The following is a 17133-nucleotide window of genomic DNA, read 5'->3' as shown; positions in this document are numbered from 1 at the left end:
CTGATAGTATACTACCATACCAAGAAAAGAACGGATTTTGCTAGGAGACGGAGTGACACCATCAGCCTCCATCATCTCGCTCTCAGTCACGTTCAAAATAGTTTGAACTTTAGCAGGGTCATTGGCTACACCCTCCTGAGAAATGATGTGACCCAAAAACTTAACAGACCTCCTCAAAAACTTGCACTTAGACGGAGACAGTTTAAGATTGTGCTCCTGCAACCGCTGAAAAACCATCTCAAGTCTCTGCAGACTCTCTTCCTCAGTCTTAGCAAAAACCATCAGATCATCCAAATAACAAAGGAGACTTAGAAAGTTTTGGTCACCAAAGATGGTCAGCATCATTCTCATAAACGTAGCCGGGCTGTTGCATAGGCCCTGAGGCAACCGATTGTACTCGTGCAGACCTAAAGGAGAGGAAAAGGCCGTGTATTTCCTGTCCTCTTCATGCAGTGGCACGTTATAATACCCTGACGTCAAGTCCATTGTGCTGAAGAAGGCATTACCTCCCAGCGCGGCCAGTACATCAGCCTGATGAGGCAGGGGATGAGTGTCCTTTACAGTGCGGGCATTTAACCACCTAAAGTCAGTACATTGGCGCAAGTCCCCATTCTTTTTCCATACCAGCACCAATGGTGAGGCATACTCACTGCTGGATTTTCTGACAATTTCCTTTTCCTCCATATCATCCAGTGTTTCCCTGAGTTTTTGGTAATGAGCTGGAGAAAGCCTACGATAAGGTAATCGAAATGGGCGGTCATCAGTCAGCCGTATGCGATGGCAGAACCCCTTTGCCTCACCACAATCTAGGCTATGTCTAGAGAACACTGTGTCATACTTCCCAATTAAATTGACAAGTTTATCCTTCCAGAACTGTGAAACTGGACACTCCTCAACAGACAGGCCTTGAAGTCCAAGATTGCTCAGTGTACTGTTGCCATGAACTACACTGCCACCAACTGAACTCTTAGCTGTCAGACTGCCGTGTGAGCTGTCACATTGAACTTTAGCCACGTTCTGGTAAGCTGCTTGCTGCTTGACATCATCAAAATCCTCCAATGCAATGCAAGGATACACATCCGCCACTTTAGCATTTCGTCTCAGGGTAACTGGTGATGTTGTTGGATTCACTATCTTCACAGGTAGCCATCCATCCCCCCACAAAGGCGTAACTACTCTCCCCACTAGTATGTGTCGATTCACACAACGAGACGTGCTGGGCTCGACAACAACAGTACTGCCCACAGAGAGTTTTGTCTTTGGGGGTAGGCGGCCCCACACCAGATGCTCACTCATGGGTTGGAGTGTTACTGCTCTCTTCAACTTAATGGTGCCTACTTTATCTGGGATAGAGTCTCCTCTCCATCTCTCCAGATTTGACAGGAGACGCAGGAAGTGGCTGTCATCGCACTGGCTAGAGGAACCTGGTGTACCCACCACCCGCCAGTAGCTGTCATTTGATTTGAACTGTCTAATCAAAGACTTCAACACATTAGTGCCCACAATGAGTTCATCAACCTGCCCATCTACAATAAGCACTGGGACTACATAGCTGAAACCATAAAGCTGAATTTTTAAATCACACATGCCCACTGGGCTAGTTTGCTTCCCACCACAACCCACCAGGATAATATCTGAAGGAGCTAGAAAGTTCCCCTCTACCACTCCTGCCTCCCTCAACCGAGGTACAATATCTGCGGTCAGAGTAGTAGCCATGGACCCACTATCTAACATCCCCTTCAGCTCAACTTTATCCTGTACTAGCACGGAGGTGTAAAACAAACTGTCATTCTGCGTAATTCTCATTGTGTTCTGAAAAATGACTGTGTTGTTCTTGGGTACTGACTCACAAAAGTAAGAATAAACAGATTGGATATCATCATCAGTGGAGGAAAAATAAGACTGCCCCACATTGCCCTCCTCAGAATGGAGGCATTCTAGTTTTCCTGAGACCTGCCAGTCTGTCCACATCCAGGGCTCTGTCGCTGCCCAGCCTCCCTACAGTCAAAGCTAATGTGGCCCGGAGAGAAGCACTTGAAGCACAGCTGGTGCATCTGACAGTGAGCTTTGGTCCAGTGATTAGTGCTTCCACAGACGGCGCACTCACGCTGACGTTTGTGGAACTGTTTACGGGGCCCTCTGTTCACAGACTGAGTATTGCTGACCAGAGCCTTCTCTAACAAAGTCAAAACCTTCTCTAATGTCTCACCCTCAGATATAGATGGTGCCTGGTCTGGTTCACGGCCACATTGAGAAAAGGATGACACCTTAGGTCTGTTCACAGGACCCACTCCCTCCTGGGGGGAGTCAAAGACGGCAGCCACCTGCTGTGAAAGTTGTGTTCTACATGCTTTACGTTCCCTTAACAGTTCATCCAACTGATCCTGTACCTCACTGGCTGTCCAGTCACGAATGGGTTTGCTCTTGAACACTTGGGCCAACTCTCTATCAGGACAGTTGCGTACAAACATGACTGCCAACTCTGAGCACTCATTGGGTAGGGTCCTGCCCTCACTCACAAGGTACTGTTTGGCTGCCTCTGCAGCTTTGTTAAGCCTAATCCAGAAATCTATTGGACCCTCAACAGCATATGGTTTGATTGAATAGAAATCAGCTAATGGCATACCTGAGCAGACAGTATCCCCAAAGTGTTGCTTGAGAACACTGAACACCGCCTTAACATCTGTGACAACGGGGTTGTTACGCATCCAGACTTTGGTCACATCCCGTGCCCTCCCCATGAGCCTAGACATCACCTCCCCAACATTCTCAGACCCAGTGTAACCCCTCTTCTCTAAGTAGACTCCCATTAACTCCTCCCACTCCAGGACAGAGTACTTATCTGAGCCATCACCCCTAAAGAAAGGTGGAGGACTAACATCGGACTTCACAACCAGATTCAGCTTGGACGCATCAATAAAGGTTGACCCACACTGCTCAGGCAGGGGAACCTGCTGGGGTTGGTGAGGGGGACAGGCAGGAGAAAGACTTGAAACCCCAGACTGCAGTAAACTCGCTCTGATGGATTCACCTATCTCTGAACCAATCTGCTTAATAATGTCACTAAGCTGACTCGGAGGCGTCCCATTATCACTGAGGACTGTGGATGATGGTACATCAAAAGACAGAGGTGGGATACCCTGGTCAGGTGGAACAAACAGCCTACCCCTCCCAGCACTTGCAAACTCAGGACTAGCAAACGCTCTACTCCCAGGAGCTGACTGTACACTTGGCGTAAATGCAAGGACACCCCTCCCTCTACCCACACTAAAATCCCCAGCATAACTCAATCTATGGACTTGAGAATCTACCATGGCCCAACAGGGCACTAAAATACAAGGTAATTTACTGCAATCAAATAGAAAAAAAAATGCAATATACAAATTCATCAAAAACATACAAATAATCACAAATACCTGTATCTAATGAATATGCTACACTCACATTCACTGTTTACAGTATATATTAGCTTACAGCAAACCATCAACAAATGCGCATGCGCAGGTCGTTCGCCTCAGCCACATGCACAGCTCCCGGGGGTCGGCTCGAGCTGACCAGTCGGCAGGTCACGGCACCAGTTTGTAGCGTGGTTCGTTCTGCGTTGTGTACTTTTAATCAGGACACTGCCACAACTGGAATTATGATGGTTGAATCATGTTTATTGGTCCTGCACACGAAGAGACAACACACAATAGGTTAGCCCTCGGTGCAGTCACAGCTCTCGGGCACCTTGCTAGCTGAAGGTCCGGCAAAAGAGCGGGAACTGCATACATACATTCAGTGCCCATCAGCACACTATACAATACAGTTAAAATTATATACAACATATTCGGAACAAAATAAAAGACATACCTGCACACGAAGAGACAACACACAATAGGTTAGCCCTCGGTGCAGTCACAGCTCTCGGGCACCTGCGTGACCACATAGCAACTCACTCAAACACGGTCCCAAATACTCCCGAGTTACAATAGGTACCCTAATTAGCGAGCTTGGTGAAAGTTAACATAAATCTTTATAATTGTTCACATTGTAACAAACCCTATAATTGCGTAACAGCACTTTATGTAACTTTACCACAGTTTTATATTGCCAAATTACGGCGCCAAGGACAACATACCTTGCTAGCTGAAGGTCCGGCAAAAGAGAACGATAAAAGGGTCCGTAAGCACGGATAACCCGCGATGGACCAAACCAAAATATACAAACTTTTACAATTAGGTGTATTTACAATATAGATATCAAAAAATGTTTGTACACTGAAAAATAACATTAACTATGCTGCTGTAATTAAAGAAAGAAAACACATTGAATTATTATTATTGTTATTAACTTATTAACATCCCCTCTTGCCCTGGCCTACTTGAACTGTCCTTGCGTGCAACTTGGTGCATAATCTAGGGGAACAACATCACTCTACTACATATAGTCTGATGGCTGAATGGTAAAGAACATCTAGCCGCTCGAGAGCACCCTTACCTGCCGATCTATAAATTATGTCTCTGTAATCTAGCATGGGTAGGATGGTTATCTGAATCAGGGTTAGTTTGGCAGCTGGGGTGAAAGAGGAGCGATTACTATAGAGGAAACCAAGTCTAGATTTAACTTTATCCTGCAGCTTTGATATGTGCTAAGAGAAGGACAGTGCACTGTATAGCCATATTCACAAGTACTTGTATGAGGTGACTACCTCAAGCTCTAAACCCTCAGAGGTAGTAATCACACCTGTGGGGAGAAGGCATTCTTCTTACCAAACCACATGACCTTTGTTTGGAGGTGTTCAGAACAAGGTTAAGGGTAGAGAAAGCGTGTTGGACACTAAGAAAGTTTTGTTGTAGAGCATTAACACAACATCCAGGGAGGGGCCAGCTGAGTATAAAATACTATCATCTGCATATAAATGGAAGAGAGAGCTTCCTACTGCCTGAGCTATGTTGTTGATGTAAATTGAGAAGAGCGTGGGGCTTAGGATCGAGCCTTGGGGTACTCCCTTGGTGACAGGCAGTGGCTGAGACAGCAGATTTTCTGACATTATACACTGCACTCTTTGAGAGAGGTAGTTAGCATACCAGGCCAAAGACCCCCCCAGAGACACCAATACTCCTTAGCCGGCTCACAAGAATGGAATGGTCTACATATCAATAGCTTTGGCAAAGTCAATAAAAATAGCAGCACAACATTGCTTAGAATCAAGGGCAATGGTGACATCATTGAGGACCTTTAAGGTTTCAGTGACATCCATAATCTGAGCGGAAACCAGATTGCATACTATAAACATCAAGAAAGCCAGTCGGTTGACTCTTGACACGTTTTTCCAACATATGCCTATAACAGTCAGGCTCAGCTTGATCGCTCCCTTTAAATAAAGGACAAACCGTGGCTGCCTTCCAAGCAATGGGAACCTCCCCAGAGAGGAGAGACAGGCTTGGCGATGATAGAGGCAGCAACCTTAAAGAAGAAAGGGTCTAAACCATCTCTCCCATATGTTTTTGGGGGTCAAGTTTAAAGAAGCTCCTTTAGCACCTCAGACTCAGTGACTACCTGCAGGGAGAAACTTTGTAGCGGGGCAGGGGAAAAAGAGTGAGAAGCATTGGGGATAGTCGCATGAGAAGGGGTGGGAGATGAGGAAATGTTGGATGGGCAAGGAGGCATGGCTGGGTCAAATAGGAATCCTGACTTAATGAAGTGGTGATTAAAGAGCTCAGCCATGTGCTTCTCGTCAGTAACAACCACATCATCAACATTAAGGGACATGGGCAGCTGTGAGGAGGTTTTATTCTCCAGGTCTTTAACTGTTTTTCAGAGAGAACTGCTCCTTAAAGTAAATAACTCTGGCCTTCCGGATAGCCTAAGTGCACTTATTTCTAATTTGCCTGAACGAGAGCCAGTCAGCCTGAGTATGCGTGCGCCGAGCCTTTCGTCAAATGCAATTCTTGAGGTGGAGTAACTCTGCAAGATCACGGTCGAACCAGGGGCAGAACCTGTTTTTAATTCTCATTTTCTTCATGGGGGCGTGTTTGTTATCAATACCACTGAAAATCTAAAAAAAATAGACGGTCCAAGCGTCTTCGACAGAGGTGATCAAGCTGATTCTATTCCATTTTACAGAGACCAGTTCATGAAGGATGGCTTGCTCATTAAAGTTTTTTTAAAAGCGTCTATGACAAATCAGGACAAGTCGTTTAAATGAGCAGCCATTACGAACACAGGCTGTAAAACAGTGATCACTAAGGTCATTACAGAAAACACCAGACTGATACCTATCAGGATTATTTGTGAGGATAACATCGAGGAGAGTAGCCTTTTCTAGGTGTTTGGAGTCATACCTTGTGGGATTGGTAATAATATGATAAATATTATGCATACAATATGATAACCATCTCAGATTTCCGTACAGAATAATACAAAATGCTCTGAGACCAGGTTGCCAAGTTGGACAAAAAGACTACAGTACACAGTTATCTAAGTAAATGACAGCAGTATAAAAGGAAAAACATACCAAGACTGAAAATCTAAGTGGATACAATACTGACTTTATTATGATGAGGTAGGCCTACAATGGCTGAGTGCAAAAAGACAGCTTTCAAAATCAGGCAGCAGTCAGTGAATGGTTCAAAAACCGATCCATGTCACGAGCTCTTGTGAATTCCTCTCCCTACACATGTGGTCTTGATCACCCTACGGTGGAGGTTCTGTTGCCTGAGAAACTTCTGGAACCTGAACTCAGCATGGAGGACCACAGGAGCGGGCACAAGCAGGGCACTGGGCTCCCTGTCTGGGTCTTGAAGGCTGATGACCTCCAGGGGAAGGACAGGGCCTTTGTAGATATCAGGGGTAGCAAAGGGGCGTGCTCGCCCTGACCAGGGCACAATAACCTGGGGTCTCCGCCAGCAGTCCATGGAGCGGGACTGGGCCCTGGGGGGCAGCTGGAGGGAGTCAACCAGGCCCAGATGCTGCAGCCTCCAGGACTCCCCGGCCAGGGGCCTCTCAGTAGAAAGTGGGGTCTGGACTCTGAAGCTAGAGAAGGTAAGGTGTCGTACCTCAGACTTCAGACCCTTCTTAGAGGGGGCCGGCTTGGGTTTCTCTGCCACAGCCTCGTACTCCTTGCTTTGAGGAGGGCGTCTGGGCGCTGGTTGATTGGTACGACACTTAGAGGGTTTGGAGGCTTTTTGAGGAGGAGGGCGGGGCCGTCTGATCTGGGAGCCCTCAACAAGCAGGTTGACCCCTACATACTGAGGCACCTCCACTGCTGCCTATAGACAGAGACAGAGAGAAAGAGAGATGACATCTGTACAACCTCTTATTCAGGGGTACATTAAACTTCCCTTTCCTAACTAAAAGGCATACATAAACACACCTCACCTGTTTGTATATAAGCTGAAAGCCCCCAGTGTATGCCCCTCGGTCCAACCGACGGTCCAGGACCACCCGTAGAGTGTCCTCCTGCACAGCTGCACACAGGCGTGTTGTCACTGCTGTAGAGGGGGCCATGGTGGGGCTGGCATTGATCTCTATCAGCCATGGCCTCAGGTCACGACCTTTGGAACAGAAGATGTTCCACCATATTAGTATCAACCTATTTATCCTGCTACTGGTCACTATGACTCCTGTTTTCATGTACAGTGCCTTGCAAAAGTATTCAAACCCCAACAAAATACTCTAATGTCAAAGTGGAAGAAAAATCTGTTTTTGTAAAAATATATATTTTTAATGAATAACTAAAGATTTTCAAGCAGATTAACTCAGCCACTCAGGAACATTCACTGTCTTCTAGGTAAGCAACTTCTGTGTAGATTTGTGCTTCAAGTTATTGTCCTGCTGAAAGATGAATTCATCTCCCAGTGTCTGGTGGAAAGCAGACTGAACCAGGTTTTCCTCTAGGATTTTGCCAGTGCTCATCACATTCATTTTTTATTTTGAAAAATTCCCCAATCCTTAACGATTACAAGCATAACCATAACATGATGCAGCCACCACCATGCTTGAAAATATGGAGAGTGGTACTCAGTAATGTGTTGTATTGGACTTGCCCCAAAGATAACACTTTGCATTGCCACATTTGTTGCAGTATTACTTTAGTGCCTTGTTGCAAACAGGATGCATGTTTTAGAATATTTGTTATTCTGTACAGGCTTCCTTCTTTTCACTCTGTCAATTAGTTTAGTAATGTGGAGTAACTACAATGTTGTTGATCCAAGTCTGTAACTGTTTTAAAGTCACCATTGGCCTCATGGTGAAATCCCTGAGCGGTTTCCTTTCTGTCTGGCAACTGAGTTAGGAAGGACGCTTGTATCTTTGTAGTGACTGGGTGTATACCATCCAATGTGGAATTAAAAACTTCTCTATGCTCAAAAAGGGATAACATTTTTTTTACCCATCTACCAATAGGTGTTCTTCTTTGCGAGGCATTGGAAAACCTCTCTGGTCTTTGTGGTTGAATCTGTGTTTGAAATTCGCTGCTTGACTGAGGGAACATACAGATAATTGTATGTGTGGGGTAGAGATGAGTCATTCAAAAATCAATGTTAAACACCATTATTGTACACAGAGTGAGTACATGCAACTTATGTGACATGTTAAGCAAATTTGTACAGAACTTATTTAGGCTTGCCATAACAAAGAGGCTGAATATTTATAATCAAGACATTTCAGCTTTTCATTTTTAATTAAAACATACCTATCTACCTCAAATACTCCAGTATCCCTGTACATTGTAAATGTGGTATTGGAACTGACCCTGTATATAGCTTCCTCTCTTATGTTTTCTTTACCTTAGAAAGTATTCACACCCCTTGACATTTTCCACAATTTATTGTGTTACAGTCTGAATTTAAAATGGATTAAATAGTGATTTTTTTTGTCACTGGCCTACACAATACCCCATAATGTCAAATTGGAATGATTGTTTTTCATATACTTACAGTTGAAGTCGGAAGTTTACAAACACTTAGGTTGGAGTCATTAAAACTCGTTTTTTAACCACTCCACAAATGTCTTGTTAACAAACTAAGTAATTTTTCAAAAAATTGTTAACGATTATTTCACTTATAATTCACTGTATCACAATTCCAGTGGGTCAGAAGTGTACATACACTTCGGTGACTGTGACTTTAAACAGCTTGGAAAATTCCAGAAAATGCTGTCATGACTTTAAAAGCTTCTGATTGACTAACGCACATTATTTGAGTCGTTTTGGAGGTGTACCTGTGGATGTATTTCAAGGCCTACCTTCAAACCCAGTGCCTCTTTGCTTGAAGGTACCACGTTCATCTGTACAAACAATAGTACGCAAGTATAAACACCATGGGACCACGCAGCCGTCATACCGCTCAGGAAGGAGATGCGTTCTGTCTCTTAGAGATGAACGTACTTTGGTGTGAAAATTGCAAATCAACCCCATAACAACAGCAAAGGACCCTGTGAAGATGCTGGAGGAAACCGGTACAAAAGTATCTATATCCACAGTAAAACGAGTCCTATATCGACATAACCTGAAAGGCCGCTCAGCAAGGAAGAAGCCACTGCTCCAAAACCGCCATAAAAAAGCCAGACTACGGTTTGAAACTGCACATGGGGACAAAGATCGAACTTTTTGGAGAAATGTCCTCTGGTCTGATGAGATATCAGTCAGGAAGTTAAAGCTTGGTCGCAAATGGGTCTTCCAAATGGACAATGACCGCAAGCATACTTCCAAAGTTGTGGAAAAATGGCTTAAGGACAACAAAGTCAAGGTATTGGAGTGGCCAACACAAAGCCCTGACCTCAATCCTATAGAATATTTGTGGGCAGAATTGAAAAAGTGTGTGCAAGCAAGGAGGCCTACAAACCTGACTCTGTTACACTAGCTCTGTCAGAAGGAATGGGACAAAATTCACCCAAGTTATTGTGGGAAGCTTGTGGAAGGCTACCAGAAACGTTTGACCCAAGTTAAACAATTTAAAGGTGATGCTACCAAATACTAATTGAGTGTATGTAAACTTCTAATCCACTGGGAATGGATTGAAAGAAATAAAAGCTGAAATAAATCATTCTCTCTACTATTATTCTGACATTTCACATTCTTAAAATAAAGTGGTGATCCTAACTGACCTAAAACGGAATTTTGAATAGGATTAAATGTCAGGAATTGTGAAAAACTGAGTTTAAATTTATTTGGTTCAGGTGTATGTAAACTTCCGACTTCAACTCTATGTAAATGTGATATTTCAGTTTCTATTTTGAATAGAAACTGAAATGAATTAGCAAACATTTCTAAAAGCCTGTTTTTGCTTTGTCATTATGGGATATTGTGTGAAGTTTGATGAGGGGAAAAAAACTTTAATCCATTTTAGAGGCTGTAACGCAACAAAATGTGGAAAAAGTAAACGGGTCTGAATACTTTCCAAATGCACTGTATGTTTGAGGCAAATACAATACAATACATTACTGAGTACCACTTTCCATATGTTCAAGCATAGTGGTGTCTGCATCATGTTATGGGTATGCTTGTAATCGTTAAGGACTGGGGTATTTTTCATGATAAAAAAAGAAACGGAAAGGAGATAAAGCACAGGCAAAAATCCTAGTGGAAAACCAGGTTCAGTCTGCTTTCCACCAGACACTGGGAGATTAATTCACCTTTCAGCAGGACAATAATCTAAAACACAAGGCCAAATGTACACTGGAGTTGCTTACCTAGAAGACAGTGAATGTTCCTGATTGGCCAAGTTACAGTTTTGACTTAAATCTACGGCAAGACCTGAAAATGTTTTTTTAAATAATGATCAACAACCAATTTGCCAGAGCTTGAAGAATTCTTAAAAGAATAATGGGGAAATGTTGCACAATGTGTGGAATGCTCTTAGAGACTTATCCAGAGACTCATAGCTGTAATCACAACCAAAGGTGCTTCTATAAAGTATTGACTCAGGGGTGTGAATACTTATGTAAATTACATATTTTATGTATTTCATTTTCAATAAATTTGCTAACATTTTGAAAAACATGTTTTCACTGCCATTATGGGGTATTATGAGTAGATGGGTGAGATTTTTATTTTTTTATTTCATCCATTTTGAATTCAGGCTGTAACACAACAAAATGTGGAATAAGTCAATGGGTATGAATACTTTCTGAAGGCACCATATATTATTATTTTTTTGGTATTTTTATTTTGCATTTTTTAAATTAGTTATACTATTTTGATATTGATTGATTACTGCACTGTTGGGTAGAGCTTGCAAGTTAAGCATTTCACTGTACTTGTGCATGTGACAATAAAACATGAACTTCACTGCCAATAACAACGAATACTGATGCCACTGACATCATTCACACCTAGCATGAAGTCGGCTCCGTAGAGTTCAAAGCTCCCTCGGCGTGACTCCACCAGGTCTTGGGCAGTCTGCAAGGCGTGGACCACAGCCTTCTTCATCCCTGGGACCACCACAGACCCCCACTGTGCTGCTCGGCCCTGTCCAGACAGGAAGGCCCGGAACTGGTCACATGACCACATGTTGTCCTCAGGCACCTCTGGGTGACGCTGTTGGGAGGGCTGAAAGTGCTTCTGTATGGAGTTGTTACACAGGTGGACAGAACTGGAAGAAGGGGGATATAGATGGGAACAGGAGAGATGAGAGCATAGGAAATTAGCAACAAGGTGAAATGTTGAATCAACATGGAAAAATGGCAATAACAACAGGGTAAAAATGTCCCCCTTACCTGTCCAGTGTCTCAACTGAGTAGGGCTGGGTGGAGAAGCGTAGGTAGCACTTCTTATAAAACCAGACAGTGAGAGGGTTCCAGTCAGTCACCAGGAACCACTGGCGGAGGTCAAACTTGGTGCCGTGGACCAGCAGAGGGCGCTCCAGGTACTTCTGCACCACCCACTTACTATCCTTGATCAGGGCTGGGTCACTGTCCACCAGCCTCAGGATGTCATCCAGCCGCTTGGCACACATGATGCCTGCACAGGTGGAGGGACATGGAAGGGACACAAAAACAAAGTTACTGTAGGCCTACACTATAAGCAGCATTAAATAAATATTATAGGTAAATACAACATGAGGATACAGTTAAATAAAGTACTACTACACTTGTCTCTTCTTCCCCTCTTGGAACTCACCTCTGCCCCGGGACTTGGCCCCGGGTTTGACTATCCAGATGTTGTGGATGCCATCTGTGTCTAGCTGTGGATTGACATCACGAAGCTTGCGCAACATAGCCTGACAGCTGTTCACATAGTGAAAACTCTCCTCTATCTCTACACCATCACTGAGAGAGGGAGAGAGTGAGAAGTGCCACTGAGATACACTGACAAAGAGATGCGTGTACTAACATGACAGAGACACATAATGATCATACTATGTGGAGTACTCACTGGACAACCAGGTAGTAATTGTGGATGAACTCCAGCCACTCTTGTTCTGTTAGGGATGGTGGTGTTTCCAAGGCAATGTCTATGTCACTGTGTTCCAAGCTGTCCAGGAAGTCCTGGCAAACTTTTAGTGCACTGTCAATCATTTTGGAGGCCACCAATGACATGGCTCGACGCTTGCATGCTTTTTTCTGACCTAAGGGATTGGACAAGACAATGAAGCCTGTAGCTCCGTTTGACCTAAATTGGGGGGATTGAGGGGGTATGCCTCTTTTTGTGAGGAATACCTTACTTTGACATGATTGGTCAGTTGATCCAGCTGTGCCACCTCCCTCTCCCTCTTCTCGCTCACCCCGAATCCTCTCCACAACACACTGTATAAGGCTGGTGCATGCTGTCCTCCTGTAGTCCTCTATAGAGAGAGAGAGACAGAGAGGGAGAAATAGAGCAAGTCAGATAGAGGTTGCCACAGGAAGGTTGCCCCCCACGCCTAAAAGTATGGAAAATGAAAGGGAAGGAGAGGCAGTACTGTAAATCCCCCTAAGACTATAGAAGTGAGGCATTCCGATAGAGAGGGGGGGAAATAGGCAGATCAGAACGCGGGGTGCGAAAAGAGACCGGTGAGGATTCTGACCAATAAAGGCATGTTTCTCATCCTCTGCCCCCAGCCTGTAGCAGCGTGGGAAGAAGGAGTCAAGGTCTGCAGCATCAAACCAACGCAGGTTCCTCAGGTTCACACACAACCCAACCTGAAACAGAGAGAGACAGAGACAGAGACAGAGAGAGAGAGAGAGAGATGGAGGAGACAGGCATAGCCTACATAGGTGTGGTGAGTATAAAAATGATCAAAGACTGTGAAAAGGTAAAGAGTTTGTTATTTTCAGGGTCTCCCATGTGAAAGCCATCAAACCTTGGTGGTGAAGGTGCCTGCTTTGGCATAGTGATTGGTCATCTGTTCCTTTCGCAATGAGCGGTTGTCCACTGTCTCTCTACGCGTCGTCCAATAGAAATATGACGTTTCGTTCCTCACCATGCGAGACTAAGATAGATGGGCAGGGGAAAGACATAAAAACTGTGTGCTACCCCCCCCCCCCACCCCCCCACCACGCACACTTCCGTTCTATTACCATGAGGTCATACATGTCATCTGGGTCTTCCTCTCTGTCGTCTGGGCTGTCTAAGCAGAGCATAGAGGGAGATTACAATCTAGGATTTAGGCTAATGGTCAATGATAGTTAGAATCAAATACTACAAGATTTGCAGTGGCCTTCCTGTCTCACCATCTTCATCATCACTGTCATCAGCATCATTCCCATCATCTCCACGGCACCGGCTCCAGTGCTGGTTTGGGCGCGGCAGGCGGCGCTCTACCCAACCCCTCGCCTTCAGGGCAGCCCGAACCACAGGGTATGGACCCTGTATGGAGAACACCATACGCATCTGAGGGAAAAAGACACACAGAGAGAGAGATATAAATAGTATCTACATGACCTTAAGTATCACATATATAGAGGGTTGTCCTATTTTAGATTCTTACCTTTACAGCTTTGTCGACCAGTACTTTTGCTGTCCGCAGTCTCTCTGGGTTGATGATGGGCAGGTTGAGCAAGCTGCGCCTCACTCTTCCCTCACCTGGTGGCGCTGATATACACACATACATAAACACACAACTCAGATACAGCGGCGGTAATAACCACTTTATAAGCTACGCATTCAAGTCAAACTGTATTCTCATCTACTGTTAGTTGATGGTACTGTTATAAGTGGTACCTAAGCCAAGTCCATGTTTAGTATGACTGGTTAGTCAGTGTTAAGTGTCTGAAGGTTCTGTGTGTAGGCTTACATGGTATTTGCTGTAGGCCCTTCTCTGTGGTGAGGTTCAGGAACATTTGAGTGTGTTGCTGGCACAGGGCTTTGCTCTGCTGGTCTTTACTGGGGTCTCTCTCTCCTAGAGGTTCTGAATATGAGAAGCAAAAACAACTCCATTCATCTACATGGGGTTTGGGGTACATATAGTAATACAGTGTTCTAGCAAAGGTGAGCACTGTTCTGTATTCAGTCACATCAAAACACGTTGCTGTGACAATGACGTTGAAAAGTTAGCAGAATCTACTAACAAGTAAGTAACATGACATGCTAGACGCTCTTTAAGGGAAAACATAAGAACATCATTACATCCCCATGTAGGCCTAATGTGCACAGCAGATAGATATGCCATGAAGTTCACAAACCCTTGGGAGTGTAATTGAAGCCTATACCTTGACCTCTTCAGGCCAGCATTGAAAGAGCAAACACACTGCATTTTAATACCTGGCCTCTGTATTCAAACATTTGACAATCTGACATTTTAGAGTGGGACCTCATGATTTATTCAACACTCTTCATACATACACTACTACCATTCAAAAGTTTGGGGTCACATAAAAATGTCCTTGTTTTTGAAAGAAAATCCATTTTTTTGTCCATTAAAATAACATAAAATTGATCAGAAATACAGTGTAGACATTACTAATGTTGTAAATGACTATTGTAGCTGGAAACGGCAGATTTTTTATGGAATATCTACATAGGCGTACAGAGGCCCATTATCAGCAACCATCACTCCTGTGTTTCAATGGCATGTTGTGTTAGCTAATCCAAGTTTATCATTTTAAAAGGCTAATTGATCATTAGAAAACACTTTTGCAATTATGTTAGCACAGCTGAAAACTGTTGTTCTGGATAAATAAGCAATAAAACTGGCCTTCTTTAGACTAGTTGAGTATCTGGAGCATCAGCATTTGTGGGTTCGATTACAGGCTCAAAATGGCCAGAAACAAATACCTTCCTTCTGAAACTCGTCAGTCTATTCTTGTTCTGAGAAATGAAGGCTATTCCATGCTAGAAATTGCCAAGAAACTGAAGATCTCGTACAACGCTGTGTACTACTCCCTTCACAGAACAGCGCAAACTGACTCTAACCAGAATAGAAAGAGGAGTGAGAGGACCCGGTGCACAACTGAGCAAGAGGACAAGTACATCAGAGTGTCTAGTTTTAGAAACAGACGCCTCACAAGTCCTCAACTGGCAGCTTCATTAAATAGTACCCGCAAAACACCAGTCTCAACATCAACAGTGAAGAGGTGATTCCGGGATGCTGGCCTTCTAGGCAGAGTTGCAAAGAAAAAGCCATTTTGAGCCTGTAATCGAACCTATAAATGCTGATTCTCCAGACACGCAACCAGTCTAAAGAAGGCCAGTTTTATTGCTTCTTTATCCAGAACAACAGTTTTCAGCTGTGCTAACATAATTGCAAAAGGGTTTTCTAATGATCAATTAGCCTTTTAAAATGATAAACTTGGATTAGCTAACACAACATGCCATTGGAAAACAGGAGTGATGGTTGCTGATACTGGGCCTCTGTACGCCTATGTAGATATTCCATTTTTTTTAAATCTGCCATTTCCAGCTACAGTGGTCATTTACAACATTACCATGTCAACACTATTTCTGATCAATGTTATGTTATTTTAATGGACAAATGTGCTTTTCTTTAAAAAACAAGGACATTTCTAAGTGACCCCAAACTTTTGAACGGTAGTGTACATACATACTGTATATACATTTGTTCCTTGTCTTTGGCAGACAGATGATTATAGCTGGCTTCCCTCACCACTGTCAATGCATGTTGTTGGGCTTCCATCAGCTCCCCGATCTTCCTCCTCCCTCTGCCCTGGCTGGACACACTTTGGGGGCTTGGGGGCCTCTTCTTCTAAGTTGTTGCTGTTTGGCTTGATCAGTTTGCCATAGTAACTGTAAAAATAAGTCACAAGTTATTGTGAGGTTTCAATTAAGGATAACTATAATATCCAATGCATGATTACAAGCATATGTCATATCTGTGCAAATGTTTGCATTTACTATTTATCTAATGCACTGTGTGTGTCCTGTTAGTGCTATGGGTTGTTATTAGATGCAGTGACCTATAATGTGGATCAAATTGCTGAGCAGAGATAGCTTGGCTACACCTGTCACGTTTCTTACACCCTGGACAGGGCAGTGTTACACCTAACCTGCTACCTTCTTCAGACAGTGGAGCAGCACTGGCCCCGTTCTAAATAGCTTAGCTATAGGATATCTGTGACATTCACAGAACAACACAGGAGGATACTTTAGCTAAGGGACTAACCAAAAATCCTCAATTGTCATTGACCAGGCAAACACAAAAATAGACTACCTCTTTCTCATACCAACACTTCCGTATTCGTGATTTTGCTGTTGGTTTACAAGACACCCACACTTCTAAAGACACCTGCATCGACTGCACTGACTGTGACGCCACAATGATCAAAGTGATTGCACGACTGCGCGTAACATTTTCCCAGGAATACATTTCGCAATTCCTCGCACGTTCTCTGCTTTATGGGGGTGGGGGGACTATTTGTCATACAGCGATTTTTAGGGTATAGGTCTACTTCACTCACCTCATCGGATGTGGTGCGTTCTCCAGTTTGCAGGGTCGCACCTGCGCAATCTTCACATTGCCATTTCTCTCTGCTGCCTGTTTAGTGTCTCCATACCAACGGTGAACAGGACCAAGACATGTGAAGAGTTTTGACTAGAAGGGATACATCTTATGTCAGAATTGACCAGAATTGACTTGTAGTTGCAGGTTAGGAGAATTTACGCAGCAGGCTAGGATAATTAAGTTTAGGAAAATGATTAGGGTTAGCTAAAATGAACAAAAATGCAACTGTAGACGTCAATTTGACATAAACGGTATCCCTTCTAGCCATGGC

General features: G+C 43.9%; 1 protein-coding gene across 3 annotated transcripts; it reads right to left on the bottom strand.

The window, feature by feature from the left end:
• Nucleotides 1-6511: 6511 nt before the first annotated feature.
• Nucleotides 6512-16916, bottom strand: LOC115207621 (tubulin monoglycylase TTLL3). Of its 3 annotated transcripts, none has more exons than XM_029774898.1 (15): nucleotides 16819-16916; nucleotides 16008-16147; nucleotides 14199-14312; nucleotides 13893-13996; nucleotides 13636-13795; nucleotides 13483-13532; nucleotides 13266-13394; nucleotides 12990-13104; nucleotides 12648-12767; nucleotides 12359-12551; nucleotides 12104-12252; nucleotides 11701-11944; nucleotides 11317-11576; nucleotides 7363-7538; nucleotides 6512-7253 (listed from the first exon to the last, which is right to left on the bottom strand). In XM_029774898.1, exons 1-15 carry the CDS (start codon nucleotides 16821-16823, stop codon nucleotides 6630-6632), a joined length of 2583 nt encoding a protein of 860 aa, XP_029630758.1. In that variant the 5' UTR covers nucleotides 16824-16916; the 3' UTR covers nucleotides 6512-6629. The 3 variants fall into 3 exon arrangements, with proteins under 3 accessions (XP_029630758.1, XP_029630757.1, XP_029630756.1); XM_029774897.1 differs by lacking the exon at nucleotides 16819-16916 and adding an exon at nucleotides 16572-16693; XM_029774896.1 differs by lacking the exon at nucleotides 16819-16916 and adding an exon at nucleotides 16524-16576.
• Between the last annotated feature and the right edge of the window lie 217 nt (nucleotides 16917-17133).

The sequence above is a fragment of the Salmo trutta genome, chromosome 14, assembly GCF_901001165.1.
Source record: "Salmo trutta chromosome 14, fSalTru1.1, whole genome shotgun sequence".
Lineage (NCBI taxonomy): Eukaryota > Metazoa > Chordata > Actinopteri > Salmoniformes > Salmonidae > Salmo > Salmo trutta.
The sequence above is the reverse complement of the archived record's forward strand: the minus strand, read 5'-3'. Positions and strand labels throughout refer to the sequence as shown.

What these genes read in the sequence shown, in the direction of transcription:
- LOC115207621 (XM_029774896.1), bottom strand. Translation starts at nt 16,543, where the DNA reads ATGACAATTGAGGATTTTTG. An exon ending in ATGACAATTGAGGATTTTTG is followed by an intron (nt 16,148 to 16,523) that starts GTTAGTCCCTTA and finishes TTATTTTTACAG; the next exon opens with TTACTATGGCAAACTGATCA. An exon ending in AACTGACCAATCATGTCAAA is followed by an intron (nt 12,552 to 12,647) that starts GTAAGGTATTCC and finishes CCAATCCCTTAG; the next exon opens with GTCAGAAAAAAGCATGCAAG.